The sequence below is a fragment of the Barbus barbus genome (assembly GCF_936440315.1).
Source record: "Barbus barbus genome assembly, chromosome: 47".
NCBI classification, from domain to species: Eukaryota; Metazoa; Chordata; class Actinopteri; order Cypriniformes; family Cyprinidae; genus Barbus; species Barbus barbus.
The window spans coordinates 15,738,683-15,763,175 of NC_136725.1; the positions used below are offsets into that span (position 1 = coordinate 15,738,683).

General features: G+C 36.7%; 1 protein-coding gene across 1 annotated transcript in view; it reads left to right on the forward strand.

The window, feature by feature from the left end:
* Positions 1-13,362, forward strand: part of LOC306865624 (relaxin receptor 2-like) — a 51,059-nt gene extending 37,697 nt beyond the window's left edge. Inside the window, exons 10-18 of the mRNA XM_079410345.1 lie at positions 2,032-2,103; positions 4,954-5,025; positions 5,198-5,269; positions 5,775-5,846; positions 5,947-6,018; positions 6,118-6,347; positions 10,158-10,568; positions 11,223-11,441; positions 12,159-13,362. Of these exons, the coding sequence (XP_079266471.1) occupies positions 2,032-2,103; positions 4,954-5,025; positions 5,198-5,269; positions 5,775-5,846; positions 5,947-6,018; positions 6,118-6,347; positions 10,158-10,568; positions 11,223-11,441; positions 12,159-12,424 (1,486 nt within the window). The 3' untranslated portion in view covers positions 12,425-13,362. The remainder of the gene's footprint in view (positions 1-2,031; positions 2,104-4,953; positions 5,026-5,197; positions 5,270-5,774; positions 5,847-5,946; positions 6,019-6,117; positions 6,348-10,157; positions 10,569-11,222; positions 11,442-12,158) is intronic.
* The last annotated feature ends 11,131 nt before the right edge of the window (positions 13,363-24,493 follow it).

The window sequence follows — 24,493 nt, forward strand, 5'->3', positions numbered from 1 at the left end:
GATTATTTCCTTCATTTTTATTGAAAATAAATGCCTTTCCGATGCAATATGAGATTTGAAAACGGAGAAAATAGTTTGACAAAAGGCAGGTTCGAACTTTGATCGCATCAAAAAGCATGTGCCTTACCATCTATACCACTGAAACTGATGTCTTTTTTTCAGTGTTGACTATCCCAATCACACTTTGGTGGGCAGAGTTAATGTAAAGAGCCTCTGCCAACAAGGTAGGCTATTTGCACTTAGTGTAAATAGACACTCCGTTATGTTATTTGAGGTACACACTAAAATATAAATAATTTGTAGAACTATAAGGCTCAAAGATGTTTTGGATCTAACATCACAGTTGAATTGGTTAAAATGGCTTTTAGATAACCATTCACTGTCGTGGACTGCATAAGAGGGTGAATTTTTTTCTGGCACACATGCAACATGTTAAAGGCTCATTAGAGAAAATAAAAAAGCTCTGCTGGGTTGCAATTGTATAAGGCATCACAGTAAGCCTACTTGTAATTAAATCAATATAATTCACCGAATTTTCTTGAAACAACATGCTAAACTTCCAGTGTTTGTTCGTAATACTTTAATAGTGTTAAAGCTTTTAGTGTTAAATCGTGCTAAAGTCCATATCCTTTATTTGGAAAGATTTGGTACTCTTACTGTTTTTTTTTGCTAAAAGCTGTGTAAGTGTCTGTAGATCTCTGTATGTATGTTTATTCCTGCCTCTCCATTAGTATATTAGTCATCAGGCTGTTTGGTTTATTTGAATAGGTCATTCTGAAGTTGACAAACAGAGAGAGTCTGAAACACTTAGCCGATGGCCTCGGAACTCCAGGCAAATGATACCTCATCATAATCCTCTCTTGTGTTTTATTGTAAGCTGGGTTTGAATTTACAAAATCTTACTCGATATAAATCATATCAGCACATTAGCGAATTTCCACAGCTATCCAAGTAAAACCACTTAATATAGCTTAGGCTGCTGTCAGCGGTTACTTTGCTTAGATGAACCATGCAGAGAAGACCTTTAAAAGCTTTAAAGATGCGTTCGCTCAAGTTTTATAGTCAACAATTACCTTAAAGCCTGATTGTCCTTAGACCGGACACCCACGGACTGCCCCCCCCCAGACCAGATTACTGACCGTCTGATGCATACTGCACACAAAACTGGAAAGCATTTTCTCTGTCTGGCAAGCTTTAATCTGATTGGCAGATTTTAAGCAGCTTCCTGGAGTAAGGGCACACAAGGTTTATTATCAGTCTACTTGGAAACAAAGTCATGTTTACGAGGTACCGGGTGATACAACGAGTGCTTTTGGGGATGAAATAATATCTAGATCTGCCAGTTTTTCAGGTTAGTGCGAACAAAACAAACTGTTTTCTTTTTTAACATGTCAGTCAAACACTCGTTTATAGTGCACTTATAGGCCAGCTGCTTGTGCTATTTAGTAAAAGGTCTGACTACAACTCCATTGACTGTCACAAATCTTGAGTTAACAATAAAAACTCTTCTCAAAGTGCCTGTATCTTTGCCAGATGTGTCATTTGTGAATTTTTGGCCGTCTCTCCCTTTATAATGAGCTTTTCTGAGGACAGTTCAGAAAGAGACTGACAATGGACATCATTACGTTCACTGTAAATATCTGACGTTACCTATGCAAGCAGCTCAATCATGCTGCAATACTCTCACCACTGAATGACAATTTGCCATCTGCTAGTCCAGCATGACAGTTCTGAGAGAAATGCTATCAGCGGTACTATCAAAGTCAGGCACCTCCTCTCGACGAGGTGCTCGCTGAATGAAAAATTTTGGCCTGGGCCTTCATGAGGCAAGCTGATTATTCATGTCAAGCACCTGTGGCTCTTGACCAAATTTTTGTTGTTGTTGTTGCAGGCAGAGCAGTGTGATGAGTTTTCCCAGTCCTCAGTGTTCATGTCATCTTCCTCTCATGTCCTGAAGTGAGGATTTATACAAATTTTTAATTTACTTTTTTTTTTTTCCTTTTCTTTTCCTTGGCTTGTCTTTCCTCACAGGGACTTTGCTGAGAACCACATTGAGTCGCTGAATTATTCCACTATGAAGACCTGCACCGAGCTCACAGTGCTGTAAGTGTTTTCACTTGCATTTACCCTCAGCCACAATCCACTGTAATGTCTTATTAATTGGTTTCATTGTTTTACATGATGTCTATACATATGTTGATTCCAGTATCACAATTTATAATGGCAAAATGGCAGTGAGTTTGATTTAATAGCCAATTAATTTTTTTTTTTTTATCCTCTGCTTATTATCTCTTAAAGGAAATGCTTTTTCTTGGTTAGTCATCAGCATGTGAGTGTCTGTCTGCAGACTTTACGGAGACCTTTTACATTACTGTAAGGTTACCGTTAACAACAGAGCCCAAACTTAAATTTAATTACTATTTAATTTTAAATATAATAATCAACACTCAACTTAAAAAATTGAATACAAACATGTAAATTGCACAATGCAGTTTTTAAATTAACTTCTAAATGGACTACTTGCACCAAGCAAAGGAGATATTCTGATGATTACTGTGTACAGAACTTTCCAAACTCGACAGAACTTTAAATTTTAATCCAACATAAACCAATCTGAGAAAGTGTGTGAAGTGACGCTGAAGTGTGTGTGGAATCTGATGAATAAGATTAGAATGAATGTTTATTTATCTGTATTAAATATGATAGTCACTATTCTGTGTCATTTTTCATTCACAATCATTTTACTGTATGCAATGCCAAAATATGAATAGCCTATGCAAAGTAGTCGCATGTCAACGCGTCACTACACTGGAATGAAGTGCACCAACGCACAAGAAATACTGCCAAGAAAATTGACCATGATTTTACTACAAATAAAGCAAAACCGGTTTACCCCTCCACTCACTTGAAGATAAATTGATGGATGTTCAGGCAAGAGGAAACAGCCATACCGAGCAGCAATCATCTTCAATTGCAGAAATGTGGCAAAACATCCCTGGAGGGAACCTCAGAACCTTATTAAATTTGAAAGTGTTTTCCATATCAGAAATTCAGAATACATTTGAGAACACCCATTTTCTGCAGTGTTGCACATTAAGTTATACTTCTTACAGACTGGTTTGCGCTGATGATAATAAAAGATAAAATAATATAATCGAATAACGTAATCCTGTGTGTATAATAATGTAATAATCTATAATAGTATAACACACTCCTTAAATCTCCAATTTAATGGATTGTAATGCTGTTGCTTGTAATGTGACATTAATTAATTAATTAATTTATTGGTTTGTTCCAGTCCTCCATTCTAATTGGTCAGCAGCTGTGTTTTATTCACAATAAAGCTTCATCCAACGGTTCTGGGTATCACTGCACAACACCCTTAGCAACCACCCTTAGTAACATAAACTATCAATAATATAGTGTCAAAACTGTTCCATGTGTAATGTATTTCAACAAAATTAACTGTTTGTTGTTCATTTAATGAAGTATGAGTGACCCCTGCTGGTGTTGTGTTGCTTCATTCATTTTTAATTTTGAGACCACGGCCTTCTCCCATCAAAGAAACGATTTTCCTGCGGGGGAAACGTTGACACGTGACTTACGCCCAGTCCAAACACAAACGTCAACACATTAACAAACCCCCAACTGCTCAGCCAAATTGGCTGCCCACAGCTCCGAGTGTGTGTTCACGGTGTGTGTGTGTTTGTTCACTACTCACTGCTGTGTGTGTGCACTTGAATGGGAGAAATGCAGAGCACACATTCCGAGTATGGCAGACCATACTTGGATACACGTAATGTCCTCTCCTTTTCTTATGTAAATTACTGCCATTTTGTTGTATATCAGAGCAAACTCACATTGTCTATCACAGACTGAGAACTAGCTTTGCTCAAATGTGTTGACGTTTGTGTTTGGACTGGGCCTAAGATTTCGGGTTTTTGTGAAGAACATGTCTCCAGTTTTGGCATAAAATGTTGGCTGTTTTCTCATCAGGCTTCCATCAGCCAGCCCTTTTTGAGATAATTCTGAATGATTTATTTTGACTTTATGTTCTCCTTCTCATGTTGCTTTGGTCAAATGTATGAAGTTGGTGACACACTTTAGAATAGGAAACACACATTCACTATTAACTAAGAGTTTTCCCTGAACAAATTCCTAATTTGCTGCTTACTAATATAGCAAGGGGTAGGAAATATGGTCATGCAGAAAATATGGTCAAGGCATTAATATGTGTTTTATAAGTGCTGATAAACAGCCGATATGCTAGTAATATGCATAGTAATAAGCAACTAGTAGTAACAGTGAGTATTGGTCCCTAAAATGAAGTTTTACCATGAAGTTTGATGCAACTGATAGGCCTATTACTCAAAGAAAAGCTATAGAGCTGCACCGCTGTTGTTTATTTGCAGGCTGACTAGTTTTTGGTTGATTACAGTTTGAGAATAAAAATAGGGGAATCTAATCCCAGTTTCTCAGAGAGCATCTGTGAATTTTACTCCTTTGCAGCCAAAGTCCCGAGTTCCTCCTAAAACTGTTGAAGATGAAAGCAGAATGTCTCCTAGAAACAGTGTGAATAAGATTCTGTCAGTGTTATGCGGACAGACTGATGTCTCTGGTGCCGACAACAATACTCCTTCCAGACGTTTCTCAAGGCTCTATTAGTTTGTTATTTAGACGTGCCATTCTCTATTGTAATAGATGTGGGGAAGTGTCAGACATATCTTAAATGAGACTTTCATGGTGAGATGAGCATCTCTGCAAATAGGGTCAGCTTGCCCTTGCTGGAAAAATAAGTTGGAAAATGCAGCAGAAAGCAGTAAGATTTCGTTATCATCTGGCTGTTTCACAGGCCAGTGGCTGTTCTTTGAGGCTTTCCACAACAATTAAAATGGTGTAGTTTAGTCTCATTGGAAAGTAACTTTAATTTTGTTCTCTCAATTTTATGCCCAGATCGCTGCATGACAATAAAATCAAGATCCTTCCAGAAAACACCTTTCATTCTCTTGGATCTTTGGTTGAACTGTGAGTACCGCAGCACATAATCTGGGAGGGATGTGAAATCTTGTGATTTTGTGAAGTGGTAGCTTTGTTTAAATGTTATGCACTGACATAATAATTGAGATCTCTTTCTATGCACATGGATTTCACTTATCTAAATGATGTATTTGTTTCTCCTTCTTAATATTTTTTTTAGAGATTTGTCTTGGAACAGAATTGCCGATCTTCCTAAAAACACTCTCAGGAGTTTACAATATCTACAGAAACTGTGAGTCATGCACATATCATTCACATCGTTTATTTCTAAAGTGTTGAATTGGTCAGTGCACGCAATGCAATAAACAGCCCCACAATACTATTAAATACCGTTTTTTAAAGGGATATTTCACCCCAAAAGGAAAAATTCTGTCATTTTATTCATCCTCATGTCCTTCCAAAGCCTGTGTGCTGTTATTTCTTCCATGGAACAAATAAGTCTACATTTTGAGAACTGTCAACCTCCCAAAAAAAGCACAGTAAAAGTGTTGTACTTAGAGCCTCACCAAAGCTCATTTATAGCCTACATCTGCATTTAGATCAATATGGTGTGTTGACATTATTGATGCCAAAAAATTGATGGTCTTCAGAAAACTTTGAGTCTAGGATATAGTCTTTCATGTCATTTTTTGTACCTTTTAAAAAAACAGCTTAAAGAAAAACAGATTTGGAATTTGATCAGGAAATAATTAGAATTAACATTTTTTGGCTGACATATTCCATTTGAATGTTTGCAGCAACATATCCCATAATCCTTCACTCCATATTCATGCCAGCTACTTCGATCAACTAGTCAAACTTCAGTCTCTGTAAGTATCAACACAGCATGATCTGCTTTTCAAAAGAATGTCTTTTAAGACCCTATTAGTAGGTGTTACATGAAATACAACATTCATGTGTGTTTAACAGAAGTCTGGAGGGCATTGAAATTCCTGATATTAGCACCAAGATGTTTCTTCCAATGAAGAACTTGTCCCACATGTACGTACATCTCATTATGTGGTCTGCCTATTAATCTGCATAAGCAGGATGCTGAGCTTGTAATGTGTTATTTGTGCATTTCTGTCCTTTTTTTAATAGATATTTTAAGGATTTTCAGTACTGTTCCTATGCCCCACATGTTCGGAAATGTAAACCTAATACAGATGGCATTTCATCAGTGGAAGACCTGTTAGCCAGCCGTGTTCTGCGAGTGTCTGTCTGGGTTATGGCCTTCATCACCTGCTTTGGAAATCTCTTTGTTATCGGAATGCGCTCCTTCATTAGAGCAGAGAACAACCTGCATGCTGCCTGCATCAAAGTCCTGTGTTGTAAGTACAGCTGAAACAATTATTCATTTAGATTAATAAATACATTGAATGCAAAAATGGTTTATAATAGTAAAAATAAGAAGAAGATGATTGCTTTGGATGACACCAGCCTCAGATGGGCATTAAAACTTGTCAGATACTAACATATCCATTATATCTACTTAACTGATTATATGTTGCAAACTAGCCACATAACCTGTTATACCTTATGATTAGTTATTATTGAGTTATAACTTAACTATCTATCTAATATATAGATTATTATTGTTGTTATTATTAGTAAATTGTTGCAACACACACATATGCATCTGTCGTAACAGTATCATAAAAGTCCACATGGCTAGACTTGAAATAACTCCAAAAACGTTTGGCTAGACATTCTGCAATAGCAAAAAAAGAGAGAAAGAAAGAAAGAAAAAATACCTGGAGAGAAACTATGCCCAGATATGCAGCCTTCATGAATGGGGAAAAGCCAAGAGTAACAATAGGTAAAGGAATTTATCTGAATAATGGAAGCTGATAGTTAAGCCTATTATGATATGGTTTGCTTTTGTGTCTGTGTATTTACTTGTGCATGCTTGATTGTTAGTTCCTCAGCTTTTATGCATGCATCTGTAATCCTATTAAGAAAGTGACAGTTAATACGCTAGTTCTTTTGAATGTTATGTGCATTTTTGAACTTATTTAAATGGTAAAGTTACAGACTTTTCCACAGTCTGATCACTTCCTGATGTACCGAACAATAAGCACATCTACTAATACTTCAGTAAATCTGTGGCAGATGTAGTTTTTCCAAATATCAAAAGGACAAGGATAGGTTATTGGGGTTATATTTTTTATTTTATTTTATTTTATAATTTATATACTATTATTAATTAATCTTTTTTTTTTTCTTATCAATGTAAGAATTCTGACGTAATGTTAGCTGAAGATGGTTTTAATTTATTATATAGGTATTACAGCATATTTTATACACTGTGAATAATTAAGTTTTATTTGCATACATTTAATTATATGAATTATATTTATAAAAAGAAAAACACTTGACCCTCTTTTACTTGCACTCTCTATTCTATTTCTAGTCTAAATTCTTGTTTTCTTTTTATTTATTATAAATAATGACCCTCTAACACTAGCATTCTCTATTCTTTTCACCCTCTAACACTTTTTTTTCTATTCTATCATCTTTTTATTTATTATATAAAAAACCTTGCATACTGCGTTAAGCTAACTTAGACTTGCCACAGCACTTACATATTATTGCTCTCTTGTTGTCGTTACGCAGAAGCCAGGGAACGAGAAGACGAGGAGTAGTTCAGAACACAATATAATTTAATGATACAATCCACAGGGCTTCAAACGATGGAACACAAGGAAGACATTTAACTAGGAACATGGAAGACATATAACAGCGGACGTTAGACAAAGGGAAACTCGGGCTTAAGTAATCATGAGAAAATGAGGAAATTAATCAAACACACCTGAAACCAAGGAACAATCAAACACGAGGGAGAAACTAGATCATGGTGAAGGCACATGGGGAGAAAAACATCCAATGGGGAGGGGGGGTGGGCGCTCTGGAGGCCCCTCAGGACAGGCTTCCCCAGGACGGCCATTCCGGGACCCATGGCAGAACGGGCAGTACAGGCCGCCATGGCAGATCGGGCTGACCAGGGGACTCAGGGGGACATGGCAGGACAGGCAGTCCAGACGGTCGGGGTGGCACAGGGAGCTCAGGAGGCCATGGCCGAACAGGGAGCTTGGGACGACATGGCAGCATAGTGCAGTCTCGGGAGTCATGGCGGGCCAGCCTCCGTGGCCTTGGCCTCGACCCTCGGGCCAGCCCCTATGGCCAGACCCCTATAGCCCACCCCCCAAAAAAAATTCCTTGGGGGAAATTAGGGGTCTACCGGCCTGGATGGGTTCTGGAGGAGCCAGCACTGGAGGGCGCTCTGGGGCTGGAGCCGGCATTGGAGCGGACTCAGGGGCTGGAGCCGACACTGGAGTGGATTCAGAGACGAGGATGAGGGCTACGAACAGTCTTTTTCTCCTTGTCCTCCTCTTTTGGTTATGGGTGAATAGGGCAGCCGGTGGGCTTGCGTCAGCGGCGGACGATGGGCTTGACTAGGGAACGGCCGGCATGCTTGACAGTGGGCTGGTTCCAATCCAGAATAGAGCCCTAGGAGGGCTAGGACAGAGAAGTGAGGGCGACGTCCATGCTGCAGGGGTGGGGTGGGGGTGGGTTTAATGGGAAAACAAAAAACTTTCCAAACCGGGAAAAAAATAATGAGGAGAAGGGGCGCCGCTTACTGTTTGTTGGTCCGCTGTTCTGTTACGTTACAAGGGAACAAGGAGACGAGGAGTAGTTCAGAACAATATATTTTAATGATACAATCCACAGGGCTTCAAACGATGGAACACAAGGAAGACATTTAACTAGGAACATGGAAGACGTATAACAGCGGACGCTAGACACAGGGCTTAATTAATCGGGAGAAAACGAGGAAATTAATCAAACACACCTGAAAGCAAGGAACAATCAAACACGAGGGAGAAACTAGATCATGGGGAAGGCACATGGGGAGAAAAACACAAGACACAGGAACGCAGGACTGACATTTGTTGATTTTGAATGCTTCTCTTGTTCTCATTTGTAAGTCTCTTTGGATAAAAGCATCTGCTAAATGACTAAATGTAAATATATTAATATAAACTTTATGTAATTGATTATCATATATTAATTATATAGATTTATTTTTAATTCATTAAATTAAAAAGTGTATATGTGTGTAGGAGTGCAATGAATTCGATTTTATATTAATTTGATTTATGTAATTTTTTTAATTATACATATTAATTATTGATTTACTGAATATGACTAAATTGTAAGCGTGCAGACGTTTCATAATGAAATGATTGCCCTGTTGAGCTGCATGAAACTGTCTTCCTCAGATGTGTCAGATGAAGGTCATATGTGATGGTCATTAGCTGGTGTCACATTCACAGTCTCTGTCTATGCTTGTTCTGTTAATCTCAGCTACATCAGTGTGTTCAGTAGAAACAGGAGCTTGTCCTTTACCTATGACTCTTTGCCGGCATGAATAATCTCCCTGTACTCGCCTTTGCTAAGCTTTAGGAATCAAAGCTCGCCTGCTACCACAGATGGCTGTACCATTGTCTGCCTCTGGTTCATGACGTACTCTTTCAAGCTGTAATGAACAAGATGTGTTCATATATTATTCACATTAAACATGTTCTCCCTTCTCATAAGCTTTTGGAATTGTGACAGCTGCAGTTTTCCTAAATTTACTGTCTGACTTGTGGGCGAGACAGAAAATGAGCAGTTGCCAAATATTTCACACCTCAGAATAGAAAGACCTAGAAAAAAAACTGGCAAGGAACTTCACACCACTTCTGGTCACACTGTGAGTTTGTTTTTGTATCGGTAATGAGGAACAGAATTTGTGCTGTCAAGATTAATATCTATTGCACAAATTTACACCGCAGGGGCTAGTCACTACTGTTTTAAATCAGTTTAATTAGTCTGTGACTAGTGAGTATAACAAAAACCAACATGTAGTGACCTGATTATAGCAGACATAGTAATTTCACATTCAGTACAGATGTTGACTTTCATTGTAAAGTTATGAAATGAGGATTCATGAACTTGGATGAGGAACAAAGCATGTCATTTTGCTGTGGCTGGCACATATTTAAATAGATTTCACATTACGTTTAGGTGCAGAAGTCTCTATCACATGCTTGAAAATCGTTGTCATTGTTTTGATTCTTTCGCTTTAATGTTTTCAGTTGCTGACTGTCTGATGGGAGTCTATCTTTTCATCCTGGGGATATTTGATGTGAAATTTCGGGGTGAATATAACCGGAATGCTCTTAGCTGGATGGATAGCGTGGAATGCCGAACGATTGGCTTTCTCGCCATGCTCTCCTCTGAAGTATCTGTTCTCCTCCTCACCTACTTGACACTAGAGAAATTCCTAGTCATCGTTTTCCCGTTTAGCCATCTGCGGCCTGGGAAGCTGCAGACAGTGTTGGTTCTGGCCTTCATCTGGATTCTGGGATTTGTCATAGCAGTTGTTCCCTTACTAAATGAAGACCTGTTCGGGAATTATTATGGGCGAAATGGAGTTTGTTTTCCTCTGCACTCTGATAGGCTGGAGAAACCAATAGCCAAAGGATACTCCACAGGGATATTTCTAGGTTGGAATCATTTCACAGATGTGATGTTTACTAATGTGTTCAAGTGTTTTCTTGTATTTAGTAGTTTTAATTATTCATATATATATTCAAAGTTTGAAATAGTTAAGATTTTGTTTTGTTGTTGAAGTCTCTTATGCTCACCAAGGCTGGATTTGTTTTATCAAAATAATATTTTGAAGCATTAAGAATTTTAAATAACTGTTTTCAAGTTGAATATATTTTCAAATGTAATTCTTTCTTTAAAGAAATACATTACTGCCAGTCTTCAGTGTCACCTGATCATTGAGAAATCATTCTAATATGCTGATTTGGTACTCTAGAAACATTTCTTATTATTATTATTATCAATGTTGCTGCCAGTCGTGCTGCTTAATATTTTTGTGGATTTACTGTTATACATTACGGTTCAAATGTTAGGTTGTTTTTTGTTGTTGTTTGTAATAAATTAATAGGCTACTTTATTCAGCTAAAAAATGACAGTCAAACATTTATAATGTTACAAAAAATTCAAATAAGCCGTTCTTTTAAACTCTTACTTCATGAACCCTTAACACAGATATGTCTGGTCAGTAGGCTATTCACAAACCAAATGATTTCTTAACTGTGTCAGTCCTCGTGCATATCCTGAAATATGTATGTATTATGTATTTACAGGTCTTAATCTGGTGGCCTTCTTGGTGATTGTCGTTTCCTACTCCAGCATGTTCTGTTCCATTTATAAAACCGGCATCAATGCCACAGATGTGCGCAGTCGGCTACACAAAGATGTGGCTGTGGCCAACCGCTTTTTCTTTATTGTGTTCTCTGACGCCCTCTGCTGGATACCCATATTTTTGGTCAAAACACTCTCTTTGCTGAAGGTTGAGATTCCAGGTATGTTACCTGTATATCCTCAGTCCCTGATTTAGTTAAAGGTGGAATATTTTTTTTTAAAACACAGTTTCTTTATCAGTATTTTGTTACGTTTGCATTTATTTTGACAGTTGTTGTGGTGAAAAATTGTTCATGAATACTGACGGTGTATAATGTATAGTGCAATGACAGTGGCTAGCTAAGACTGGGATTAGACGTTTTGCACAGATATTCGCCCCTGTGACATTTTGAGTGTATTTCAGCTGGCACAAAAAAAAAAATCTTGAAAGACAAATATCTTCAGTTATAATGCGTAGTTTAAAATAAGGTGCACAAAAAATAATTTGAGTTATATATTAAAATAATTTTTTTAAATTTGTAACAAATATTTATTTCTGGTATTTTATGCCTTGACTTTATAATAAGGTGCACAAAAACTAATATGAGTTATATATTAAAATAACAATTTTAAATTTGTAACAATAAATATTTGTTCCTGCCATTTTAGGCCTTGACTTTAAAATAAAATAAATACAATTCAAATAAAAGTTCAGCAGTCTTTCCAAATTAAATGAATTTCAGTTGTTTGTTGTTGTTTTTTTAATTGTATGCACAAATGGAAAAATGCTTTTTTTCTGAAAATGACCCAGCTACCTCTGGGCAAGTGTATTACAGAATTTAAGATTATCAGTACAATCTTCTGTTGTTAACACGAATGCCTTATGTTTATCTCTGCAGGGACTATAAACTCTTGGGTGGTGATTTTCATTCTTCCAATCAACAGTGCTCTTAACCCCATCCTCTACACCCTGACCACCAGCTTCTTCAGAGAGCAGGTGGAGCTTCTCCTTTGCCGCTGGCAGCGGCGCTCTGTGTCAAAGAAAGACCGTAAGAGTCTCACCAGCTCCACCATCTACATGGAGACCTCTCGCAATGCAGAATACCCTGCAAAAATTTCCTTGCCACGACTGTCTTTGGCAGACATGGATAACCAATATGGGTGAAAGAGTCAGTGAGTAAATGGTTTTATACTGTAGGGCTATCATAATCATTATCTATATTCAGACAGGAGAATGACAGTCTTTGCTGGAACAATTGAGGTGAAAGAATGTAACTGTGATTCTTGCTGTTTGGGTTCCAGTGTGGAGTGATCTTTTTAGACACATGACATCGCTTTAGCTAGATGAGAGCATCAGACCCCTCCAGCATCCATTTCCCCCATAAACGCCATGTCTGGCTCACAGCCCCTGAGCTGGGCTTGTTGTTCGTCTCAAAAGCTTTTAAAGAAGAAAATCAATGATTACAAAACGCAATGCACAAGACTGTCAGAGCACATCTTAGAGGAATCCAAGGAACTTTAAAGCATTATTTACATGAAGGTCTTTTTTTATATATGTTTCGATATGTGGTTTTGAGGTTGAATTTGAGAAGTTATTTGTAATATACAGCAGATGTTTTTTTTTTTTTATGCTTGCTCTGCTATTTCACCGACTAGACACATGAAAGGGAATGCCTCAGAGTTGTTTTGGTCAACAAAGTAAATCGTACCTGACGGAACAGAAGCATGCAAGCAAGATAAAGTGGTGTATCTCATTCAGCCATAAGATAATACAGTGTTGTTGTTGTTTTTTTTTGTTCATTTTTTTTTACAATGATGCAAAAGCATTTTATTTTTATACTCATGACTATTTATAAGTTTAATTTTTTTCTACCCATCTCAAGTTATGTGAACAAATATTCAGTCAACTGTAAATATGTTAATAGTTTGAATGCTCATGGAATTTGTCAAGAAATAACTGACAATCTGAAGGAGTTCATCTACCAGTGACACTAGTAAGCCAAGGATATCATTGTACTTCATTCATTGTATGGCACAGAGTTTTTAAACTCTAGTAAAAGCCTGTTGATTGTTTATAATTTATCATAAAAGACAATATACCCCATGAATGAGTCTTTCTCAAATTCTTGTGCAGTTTTTCACAACAGCTTACACTGCTGGTCAGTAGCTTTTCAAAGAAGTCTAATGCTCCCCAAGGCTTATTACAATTTGCACACGATCCTCTAAAAAGCATTGTAATATATATTTTTTATGCTCAAGAAACATTTCTTATTATCAATGTTGAAAACAGTTTTTTGCAGCCTAATATTTTTGAGGAATTGTGATACACTGCCATTCAAAAATTGAATTAAATTGACCAAAACATAAATGTAAATTTTGGTCACTTTAATTAAATATGCTAACATTACAACATATTTCTAGTTAAAGTAAATTGAGTTTATTGAACTCTCTGTTCATCAAAGAACTCTAAAAAAATTATAAAACAAAAATATTTTAAAATATTGTTTTCGGTATTGGTAATAAGAAGAACCATTATTAATAATTGATGAGAACCAATAGTGGCCTAATTGATAATAACAGACACGAAAATGCATATTAAAAATTAATTAATCATTTTTTACAATATTACAGTTTTGACTTTTTCATCAGATAAATGCAGCCTTGTGAGCATAAGACTGAGGCTAATTAAAAAAAAGAATAATTGTTTCGAAATTTTAACTGGTGATGTATAAATTTTTACTTCTGTAAAGTCGGTGCTGTGTGAACATTCTGATAATCAGTTTTGAACCATTTGTAGTATACACAATTACAGTAAATTACAACGTTTTCAAACAAGCGACTTGGGGAGAAACCGTTTTAATGAAATTGTGCTCGTTTAAAGGTAGACTCCATTAAAATATTACATCATTTGATGCCTTTTGTCTGGGTTGTTTGCCACTGTGCACCTGTCAGTGTCCAGCAGCATCCATCCAGGCGCTCCAGAACCTAATGGCTAGAAGGAAACAGACGGACTTGCGTCTCAGCCAATCAGCGATCTCCATTTATCTCCTTTGGTAAACATCTGCGCTCTTATTGGTCGCCAAGGGCGGAGCTGCGCCATCCTCAGCGACCGTCTTTTTCTGTCAGTCGATGCGAGGAGACGCGAGATCAATGAAGTGATAATAGCAGAATTGAACGACGCTTGGAAAAAGATATGAACATATAAACTGCTAAACACAAACACACAAGGTATGCTGTTTTGTGCTCGATGCTTGTGAAATGTAATCGTGTTTTCATTCCAGTGCGCTTTCATTCGTGAAACCGCCTAAAATAGACGAAGAAGCCGTGAGGAAGGCCAGACCACCAGCAGAGATTGTATTTGTTTGTCTGTTGATAACGACCACAACATAACAGATTTGGCTTCAAATTGTCACTTGCATAATTACAAATATTTATTCTCTAAATGATTGGCATCGGCGTTCTGGGTTCACGAAGCGAAATAAGTGTAGCTGTAATGGAGATAACGTTAGATGTCTGCGGTGATTATGACAACAATGTAATAGTGGCTGGCTGTGCTCAAAACCGAGTGTGCTGCCTATCTAGGCGGCATTTGTGGGCATCACTTCGTGTGCAGCTTTTGTCGAAGATACACTGAAATTCCGCGCGTGACGTAAATATTAAAAAAATGGGGTTTACTTTTTAAAATGTGGCAGTTCACGCGCTTTTGAGACACGTCTACTCAAGCATCACTGATGATATTATATTTTACCTTCAGGAAATTGGATGATTTTGTATTCTGCATGGCAACAATCGCCTCCTCCTCATTTGTCTAAACAAGGTAAGTCGTGACAGATTTATTTTTCATTATTTAATTACTAATCATTAAGTAGAAATATGTCAAATCTGTGGAGCAACCTGGATTTTTGCAGTAACGTTAGCAGTATCATTGTTTTCTGTGACAGACCATGTAAACTTATGCTTATATAGCCTAATATTAATGGGAAAAACTACTAAATCTGAAAAAAAGCAAAGTAGAAGCATTTTATAACAGGCTATTCTCAGACATTTGGAGCTTCCTTTTTTGTTACTGTATGCCAGGTTGCTCCTCCTTCAGTTGTTTTGATACTCACACAGGTTCCAGTGAGGATTCACCAGGCACAAACAGCTTTGCATCCGTGCTTTATTCATTACGTGTAGTTCAGACAAAAGCAAGCAGGCACTGCTCACTTCATTGCATGTGTGTTTACTTGAGGGTTTGTAAATATTTACATTCAGTTGCTGAAACCATTTGTGAATGCATTTAATTTTGCTTGAATTTTCTTGCTAATCATTCTAATAATCTGTAATATATGCTGATCAAATATGAAGAAAAGCTTGCACAGGTCTGTAAAATAGTTCCTTTAACTGTGGGTTTGTTTGTCATGTGGGCATTTATCGTAGATGGTTTGATGTAGTAATTGTGTCCTGCTTCACAAATAGTGATGAGAAAAGCTGTATTTTAGCTAGTATGATGTTTGACTGTAAAACATATTTGCATTGTCTAGATGTGTTTCGGTTCTCATGACAAAGAAATTATCAGAAATGGATCAGAACTTGCAATACCTGAAGATTGTAGATCATTTTGGGCTTACGTGTGCTTTGTATCTTTGTTTTTCTATGAACTTCAAATTTCCTGTTGGCTTAACAGATTGTTAGAATGTTGTTATTCAAAATTAGTGCTGTCAAACGATTAATCGCATCCAAAATAAACATTTTTGTTTACATAATATGTATGTGTGTCGTGTATATTTATTATGTATATAAAAACACACATGCATGTATATATTTCAGAAAAATGATGTCTATAAAATATATTTATATATAAGTTATATGAATATAAATATATACATGTAAATATTTTCAAAATATATACTGTATGTGTGTGTAGTTATATACATAATAAATACACAGTATAGGCTACACATGTATTATGTAAACAAAAACATTTATTTTGGATGCGATTAATCGTTTGACAGCACTATTCAAAATCTAAAAAACAGTTATGATCAGTTTGTTCATGTAAGTAATTGTGATTTTTCTTCAGGAAATGTATATTTAATTGTTTTACATTCTTTCTGTAGTGCTTCAGAAGAACACTCATTTCACAGTTACTGAGAGATTTGACTGAATGTGTGATGCGCAGCCCACAGACATGATGTAATCTTAGAGAGATGGTCTTGGTTATTGTGTATAGGTTAGTGTGTGTGCTTAGGATTTTATATAACAGCTTCTGGCAGGTAGTTTTTAGAAACAGAAGTGAGATGAGTGATTTGATTTGAATCAAGCCAAAGTGACTAATTTTTAGTCACGAGCTGTTCAGTGTTCAGCTGCTGTTTCCATATTGTGTACTCTCTCTTCTCACTCTGGCTGTTTTTCATAGCTCAAGTCATGAATTATTAACTGGGGAGTAAGAACTGCAAAAAAGGAACATCGCAATAGCAACACTGCATTGTTTTTCATCTCTCTCTCCATCCATCTTCACATCCCTCATCTTGAATAGTGCTATCACTCATTGTTATCTACTCAGAAGCCCAACAACAGAATCATGAAAAAAATCTTAATAACTTTTGTTCTTATTCTCAATTTCTTTAACTTTACAGTAAGGTTTCATTTATTAGTAATAGTTAACATTAACAACGAACGATAATTATAGTGATTTCTTATTTCATAGTAATTTCGACATTTATAACATTTTTTAAAAGAAAGTTGTATCTCTTTACATTAATGTAATGTGAATTGAAAATGTGCAATTGTATTTTTATTTACTTACATTAAAAAGATTAATTAATGCTGGAAAAAAGTTGCTCATTGTGAGTTTGTTAGCTAATGAGTTATCTAATGTTAACAAATTAAATAAATCTTATTGTAAAGTGTAACGTTGTAATGTGTTACCATAATCCTTTAATATGGTTAAGCCATTAAATTTAATGTAACGTAATGTTCAAAATATGTATTCATCAAATAATCCTGAAAAAAGGGATGTGCATGTTTCTTAAGCATCACATCAGCATTTCAATGAATTCCGAAGAACCAGGTGAGGCTGAAAACTGAACTGAACTTTAGCTTCTTAAAATTAGTTATGAAGTTATTTTAATAGCATATTTTTATTTTCTCCAAAAATAAAATAAAATATTGGGATAAACCCATGAACTGTACCTCTACTGAACTCTAGAGGGCAGCCTCACACTTCATTTAACTCCATTTTTGATAGAAATGTTTGTAACGAAAATTCTTTCTTTTTTCCCCACAGTTTTTGCCCCTTAAGAGAAAACTGCAACATCTAATCTTTTTCTAGCTTTCACCATTAAATCTACAACACCACATTAAAAAAAAGAAAAGGAAAAAAGAATATCAAATTCAAACAAATCTTTAGATCTTCCACCAAGCTTTCATGGCATTTTCACAGTTTCTAAATCACAGTTCCACTTCGCTTTCAGGGCACTTTAAATAAAGAGCTTTTGAAACACGACACTGCTAATGCATAAGGCATTGTATAAATTGTTGCGAGAGATCAAATCAATAGAAGAGCATTTCAAAGTGCCCTTGAGATGAAGCGATGACAGACGAGTCAGTTACTGTCTGTAAAGGATCAGCCAAACAATGAGAAAAAAAAGACTAAACCAACTTGTCAAAATTAGTAAATATTGACATTTCACTATGTGAAGTTACTTGACAGTGTCTCAGAATGGCTTTCTTTGTGGACGATGTGTCCACGTGGCGTCACTCTCCTGGCAGACCAGTCCTAACTGCCATCTGAGGAATGTGATATATCTGAAGATCACTAGCGAGTACATAAACACAAACCCGGCCTTGATGTGTGTGCCCTGCAGTCTGGAGTTCTAGGTTATCTACAGTAATTACGCTGCACCAATTAGGTGTGCTATTTTGGGGTGAGCCAGTGGTATTTGCAGTGTTCTTTGTATTTTTATCTGTGTTACATAAAGATGACACATTTTTGAGGGATGGGATGACGAGTTTTTGCTTGGCCTTAGTGCACATTTATGTGTGTTTATTTCTGCATGTGTGTTGTAATGTTTTTTTGGGAGTTGGTTGTAGCATTGACACAACCGTTTAACTGTAAACACGAACATTTGGGTGTGTCCAGGTCACATGTCAATGTGCATTCAGTTAGGTGTTTTGTCATTCATTCAGCCTTCAAGATGCTGATTTACTAGAGCCTTTGATCATTTGTAACTGAAAACTAGATTTTCTGAAATAATGTGCTCGTGCAAAACGTGCTTCCTTAATGGTAGGGCAGTTGCTGGGGCATTTCTAGGTGGTTGCACAGATACTCTAGGTAGTTGCTTGGTGATTGTGACTGGGCCAGTCAAAACAGCCCACCTCTATGATATTCGGATATTCTAATGTCTAGATGAATGTAAATTGATGGGATTTTTTTCGCTGTTCAAAATTTGTATTAGAGTTTGTGTTTGTATTAAAGTTATGACTTGGAAATGATTAGCAGGCTGTTCATACACAGTCAGTCTGTGTTTGAATTTTTTCCATTTTTTTATTTTTTTGGTTGGTTGGTGTAAAGAGCTTTCAGTTCTGCAACTCTGAGATGGCTGTGAAGGCCCTTGGAAAGAGACGTTGACCCTATTTGGATATGTTTCTAAATGTTGTTTATTGAAGAAAATGGCTGTTTTGTGTTCTCTCGAGGGAGTGGTCAGTCTCTGTTTCTTTTTCCCTCTTTTTCATCAGCACTTTCAGCCAGGGCCACTCAGAGGGAGAGACTCTGAGAATAAGGTGGTTGTTCCATGCTGGCCTTCAAAAGGTTACTTTGTAAAACCAGCAACGCCTGCAGGTCAGTGAACAATGTGGCTGTTTGTTAGCTTAATGATATTAAAGGTGGTCCAAATAAACACTCTTGTCCAAGGATTGGTTGTCCATTCCCTCTTTTTCAAAAACTGTTTACTGAAGACAAGGTTGTGTATTCGGCTGCTGATTTACATAATGTTTGTTTCGTGAGCACTTGGGAATCAAACCTGGGGGACAGTGCCTTGACGACAAAACACCTTGGGTGCAAAACATAAAACTGGTTAATACAAACCAGAGGTGGGTTACTTTGATAGGTTGTTTTCTATCCCCACAATTGGCAATGTATCTAAAACACTCAACCGGATTCACATTAAAATAAACACGGCCACACTTGCCCCGTCTCTCCTCCTTTACATCCAAAATCTCCACCCTCTCTCTCACAAAAGAGGCGTGTCTGTCTTGAGTAATCTAACACCTGCCCCATTCAGGCGTGTTACTGTAACTGGCTAAACAGCCTAGACCTGTGAGAGCAGACAGAGAGCATAAGTACTCATCACTCTGATTTACTTCACACTTTAAAGCTCATGTACCTGGTACAGAGGAAAGAGGGACGAAAAAAAGAAGAGACAGGCAATATAAGGCAGAACTTCTTCAGCTGTGCTTCATCCATGCTGACCTGTAACAGGTGAAAGCGGTTCCTCTCTTGTCATCCGTGTCGGATATGTCCTTTGAGGATGTTGGCAGTGTCGGAGTGGTGGACAATAAACCGGACCCTTGTGAAACCCAGAGCCAGGATGGGATTGTTTTGGTCCAGATGGCTGGTCTCTCCTTGCATATGTTCGCTCCAGCAGACTTTAAAGGGAAGTTCAGGAAGATCCAGCCGAGAAAAAGACCTACCATCTTCAAAGAAGGTACTGCTCAGGTTTTGCTTTGGTAGTCAGATACACTGCTGGCTTTAACGTCTTTATGTGTTACGGCACGCGAGTCATCACTCGTAATGTGTAATTTAATTAAATCTGTCCTTAATGTCGTGCCTAGTGGTAGACTCCCATCTTTACCTCACACACAGGACGTCAAACTCGTGTTTCTTGTGTTTATTCTTAGTCAACCAAATGATAGCCTGCAGTTTGTTTCAGTGGTAAAGCTCATCGTGTGAAACTTTGTGACACAACACTATGATGTCATGTTATGTGACATTCTGGTAGCCTTCAGCTAGAGATCATCACGCGGGTGGGGAAGTTCACTGAAACTTGTGGCTGGTTGTGGTTGTATCGTACTTTTTAATTTTCTTTTCACATTATTAAAGCCAGATTTTGAGAAGCCATAAAATGTCACCCCCACCCTCATATGTTCATGTGGAGACAAAAAGTGGCTCCCATGGGTTGACAAGGACTATTGCCACACAGTTAGTGATCTTAAGGGACTTTAGCTGGGACCTGTGTCTACGTGAGCGATGGTGGAATAGGGGGAAGGGTGGATGTGGATGATGATAGATAGTATCAGCATCAGGAAAGAGATTTTGGGTTTTAATTAGACCCTAGTTAAACCAGCATCTCAAGTCATCCAGAACCACAGCTGGGATGGTCCATATGCAAAGCCAACATATTGGAGAAAAGATGAAGAAAAACTGAACAGAAAAAAAAATAAAGAATGTTAAATGTGAACTTTTATTTTTTTTTAATGTGGCCAGATCTCATCTTTTTTTCTGGCATTTAGTTCATTTCCAGTTGATTTTGTTAGCATGTCCACATTGCTTGTTATAGTAATGACGCAGATCTGTGTAGATTCACTATTTTAGAGACGCTAGCAATGAATGTTTTGCCAATGATTGTGTTTTTCATGAGAGCAGTATCCAAACATCATAAACGCTAAGGTAAAAAAGTGTAACGTATACCACCATTCAAAAGTTTGGGGTTGGTATTGTTTTTAAATTAAATGTTTTTAATAAAGTCTCACTAAGGCTGCATTTATTTGATCAAATATACAGTAAAATCTTTAATGTTGTGAAATATATTTATAATTTAAAATAACTGTTTTCTATTTTAATGTATTTAAAAATGTAATTAATTGCTGAATTTTCAGCATCATTACTCTTGTCTTCAGTGTCACAAGATCCTTAAGATATCATTCTAATAGGCTGATTGGATGCTCAGAAAGAGGGTTTTTTTTTTAAATAATCATCAGTTGAAATTCTTTGATTAATAGACGTCAAAATAATAATCATTTATTTAAAATAGAAATCTTTTATACCATTTTAAATGTCTTTATTGTCACTTTTGATCAATTTATACCCTCTCTGAGTAAAATAATTAATTTCTGATAAAAAAAAATCTTAATTTCAATGGTATGCAGTGGGCTAATGAAGTCTTCTTGTTTCAAAATGTGATGTAACTAACATCCATGAATTATGAAAAAATCCAGGTGGACATACATTAATAAAAACCTGTTTAATCAACTGGTTTCATTAGATGGTTTGATGTGTTTTTCCTGTTCTGACTTCAAAAAATAAACAGATCTGAGTCAAAAATTCTGCCTGTCTCAGCAAGGCCTTAGAACAATGAAGAAATACATAGTTTATTATGTCAACAGTTGAATATGAAGGTTGAGGGATACATTTAAAACAAAGAAACAGAGTGAGAGAAAACAGAGAGACTTTGGGCAGGAAGACTTTGGAGAGAATGTGGATCGTGGTTTAGAAGTCATGGTGTAGTAAACATTTTAGTTGTTTCAAAGGTTTGATTTGTGGTATGTCTTGTGTTTTATCTGGTGCTGTGTCCTCCTGTCCTGTCCTCTCCAAAGCTATAAAAGGGAGTATATTAAGGGTTCTGCTGAGTGGACGCCAGTGAATCTCATGATTGCTTTTTCAGAGCTGTAATGAACAGGTGTGTCAGATTCCTTTAAGAGCAGGAACCCTCAGAGAAGACTTACCTTTTATCAGAGGAGAAACCAGCAGAACACAAAGAGGGAGTTTTTTCTTAAGAGATTTCTACAGTAGCCTGAATTATTATGTACATTTCATATACTCACCCTCATGTTGTTCCAAAGCCAAAGATTTGTTATGAAAAATGTTTACGCATAACAGTGTCTCTGTTTTCCTTATTTAATTTTAGCATCTTGACCCATCATTGACTCTTATTGGAAAGAGCCCAATTAGATCATGGGTTTTGGAAGGCGGTTTGCTTACCAGCACTGACACGGAACTAGTATCATGGTAACAGGATCCCAGTTGCTGGATAGTTATGAGTCAGTGATCCCTGTGCCAGAGTCTAACAGCTGGCAGAGGCCGCCTGGCGCTCTGAATGCTTGGAATTCTGGGGGTTTCTTGTAAAGATTATCCGAGCACGACTGCTGTGAAGCTCTCGTATTAGAGAATAATATCATACACAGTTTGCTAGGAATGTCATCAGTTGATGCCTAGTATGAGTTCGGCAGCAAAACAAACAACTGAATCAGCATTTAATTGCTCTTCATTAATAACACAAACTATTTTAAGCAGCTGTACTTTTTATCTTGTACCTGCAGGCATGGCCATACGTTATTGTCCTGCGTGGCTTTGTTTGGCGATTGCCAGACACGTTTTACAGTGTGTGCCATGTTTAAATATCCATTCAACAGAATATTTTGTTCGTACAATGAAAGTCATTGTGGTTCACTTAGGAATCTATGATTTCTGCAATGCAGAAAATGCAAACAGAATCATGGAATCCAGTCATAAAAATGAAATTTACGGTATAATGCAGAATGTCATGGAATTTGGGAAAATGTGGATGAATAAATCAAAAGTAGGGCTGCACACTTACTCAAATTGGGATATGGACCAGTGTCTGTGAATATTAAACTGCAACAAAAAATTGTTTAAATAATAATGAATTAAAAATAATAAAAAAGGCTATTTAAATATCAAGTTCTGTTTAACTTGACTTGACAATTACTATTGTAGAGTACAATGTACTTCTCAAAGTAATAATAATAACAATAAAATAGCTTTTTAAAACAACATTTTTTAAGGAAAATCACAATTTTTCATTCTTGTTTTAATTGAAATTGCAAACCTATGTTGTGCAGCACAAAAAATGAAGGAATAATCCAGATTTCCATTTTAAAAGATGAATTACATTATTCTAATTTTTACAATAAGTTATATGCACTCATTTGGTTACCATCATTTTTGGTAATACATTTGTATTAAATCATAACACAGTATAATCCACAAAATTTAAAACAGACAGCAGAGAATTTAAAAAAAAAATTAATGTATTTCACATGGAACTTTTATAATGACATTTTAATCAAATATATTTATTATTAAGAACTCAATTGATTCAATATTATTTTTTAATTAATACAGAAAACAGGAAAAGTGTTGTTGTGAATGCCATTGACTTTCATTGTATGGGCAAAAACAGTTTAAAACATTCTTTTAGAAAGAAACCAGACTGGCTGGAATGGCTGTAAAATCACCTTAAATTTTTCATTTTGTGATCATTTTATTCTGCCAGTTTGACAGTAAGCTTTACTTTTAAGTGATTTCTTTAAAGCAGCTCACCAGACGAAACCGTGAGAGTGTTTGTGTGCGGTGGAAGTGGTGGGTGTGACCCCAGCTTCTGTGGAGATGTGCCCGGGGCAGCTGGGAGAACTCCACAGTAGCAGTTAAACAGTCAATTCGAGCCACCGCAAACAGCACATTTCCCAACTTTTTCAGCACAAACACATAATTCATTTTTTACTGATTTATATCACCACTTTATTGCATCTAAATACTGGCAGTGTTTACCAGAGCTTTGCCAGAAACTGGACATTTTTATGGCTCTCTCTCTGCATATGAAGCAAGCTGTATCTGTCATATGCAGTGAGCAATATCTTGAAATAATAAGCAAGTTAAAGGGATTTACACAGTATGCATATTTAATCTCCCTCATGCGTTTTATTACATTATTTGGTAACGCATCTTGCAGAATAAAGTTTAGTTTCTCTCGGTTTCACATGAATTCATATGTAACTGAATGTGAATGATCCTTCTCCAGTCCTTTGGCTGAGAGCTATGATACATTGCACTAATTACATGCTCTGTCAATCAAGTTGTCATACACTTATACACTCTTTCCAAAACTGTTAATTTGGTGTAAACATACTGTATGTTTGCAAAGGGAAGCATTAATATTACGGTTGCTTTTGTTTATAGTTAGGGTTATAAGCATTTCCTTTTTGTTTCTTTCTGTGGACGTCTTAATATAGGCAAGGCAAGAGTGAACAAAAAAGAAAAAGAACAAGAATTTCTGGAAAGATAAAGAGCATTGAGGAGAACATGTTTGGTAACTTGCCAACCGCTGTTAACAAAAATTAAATCCAACTGCTTTCACATGGAAACTATTTACTTTCATCCTTCCACAAGTCTTACATTCTGTCTGCTGTGAACATCTGAGAGATTAGCATCACATTCCTTTGCTGATGTATATCG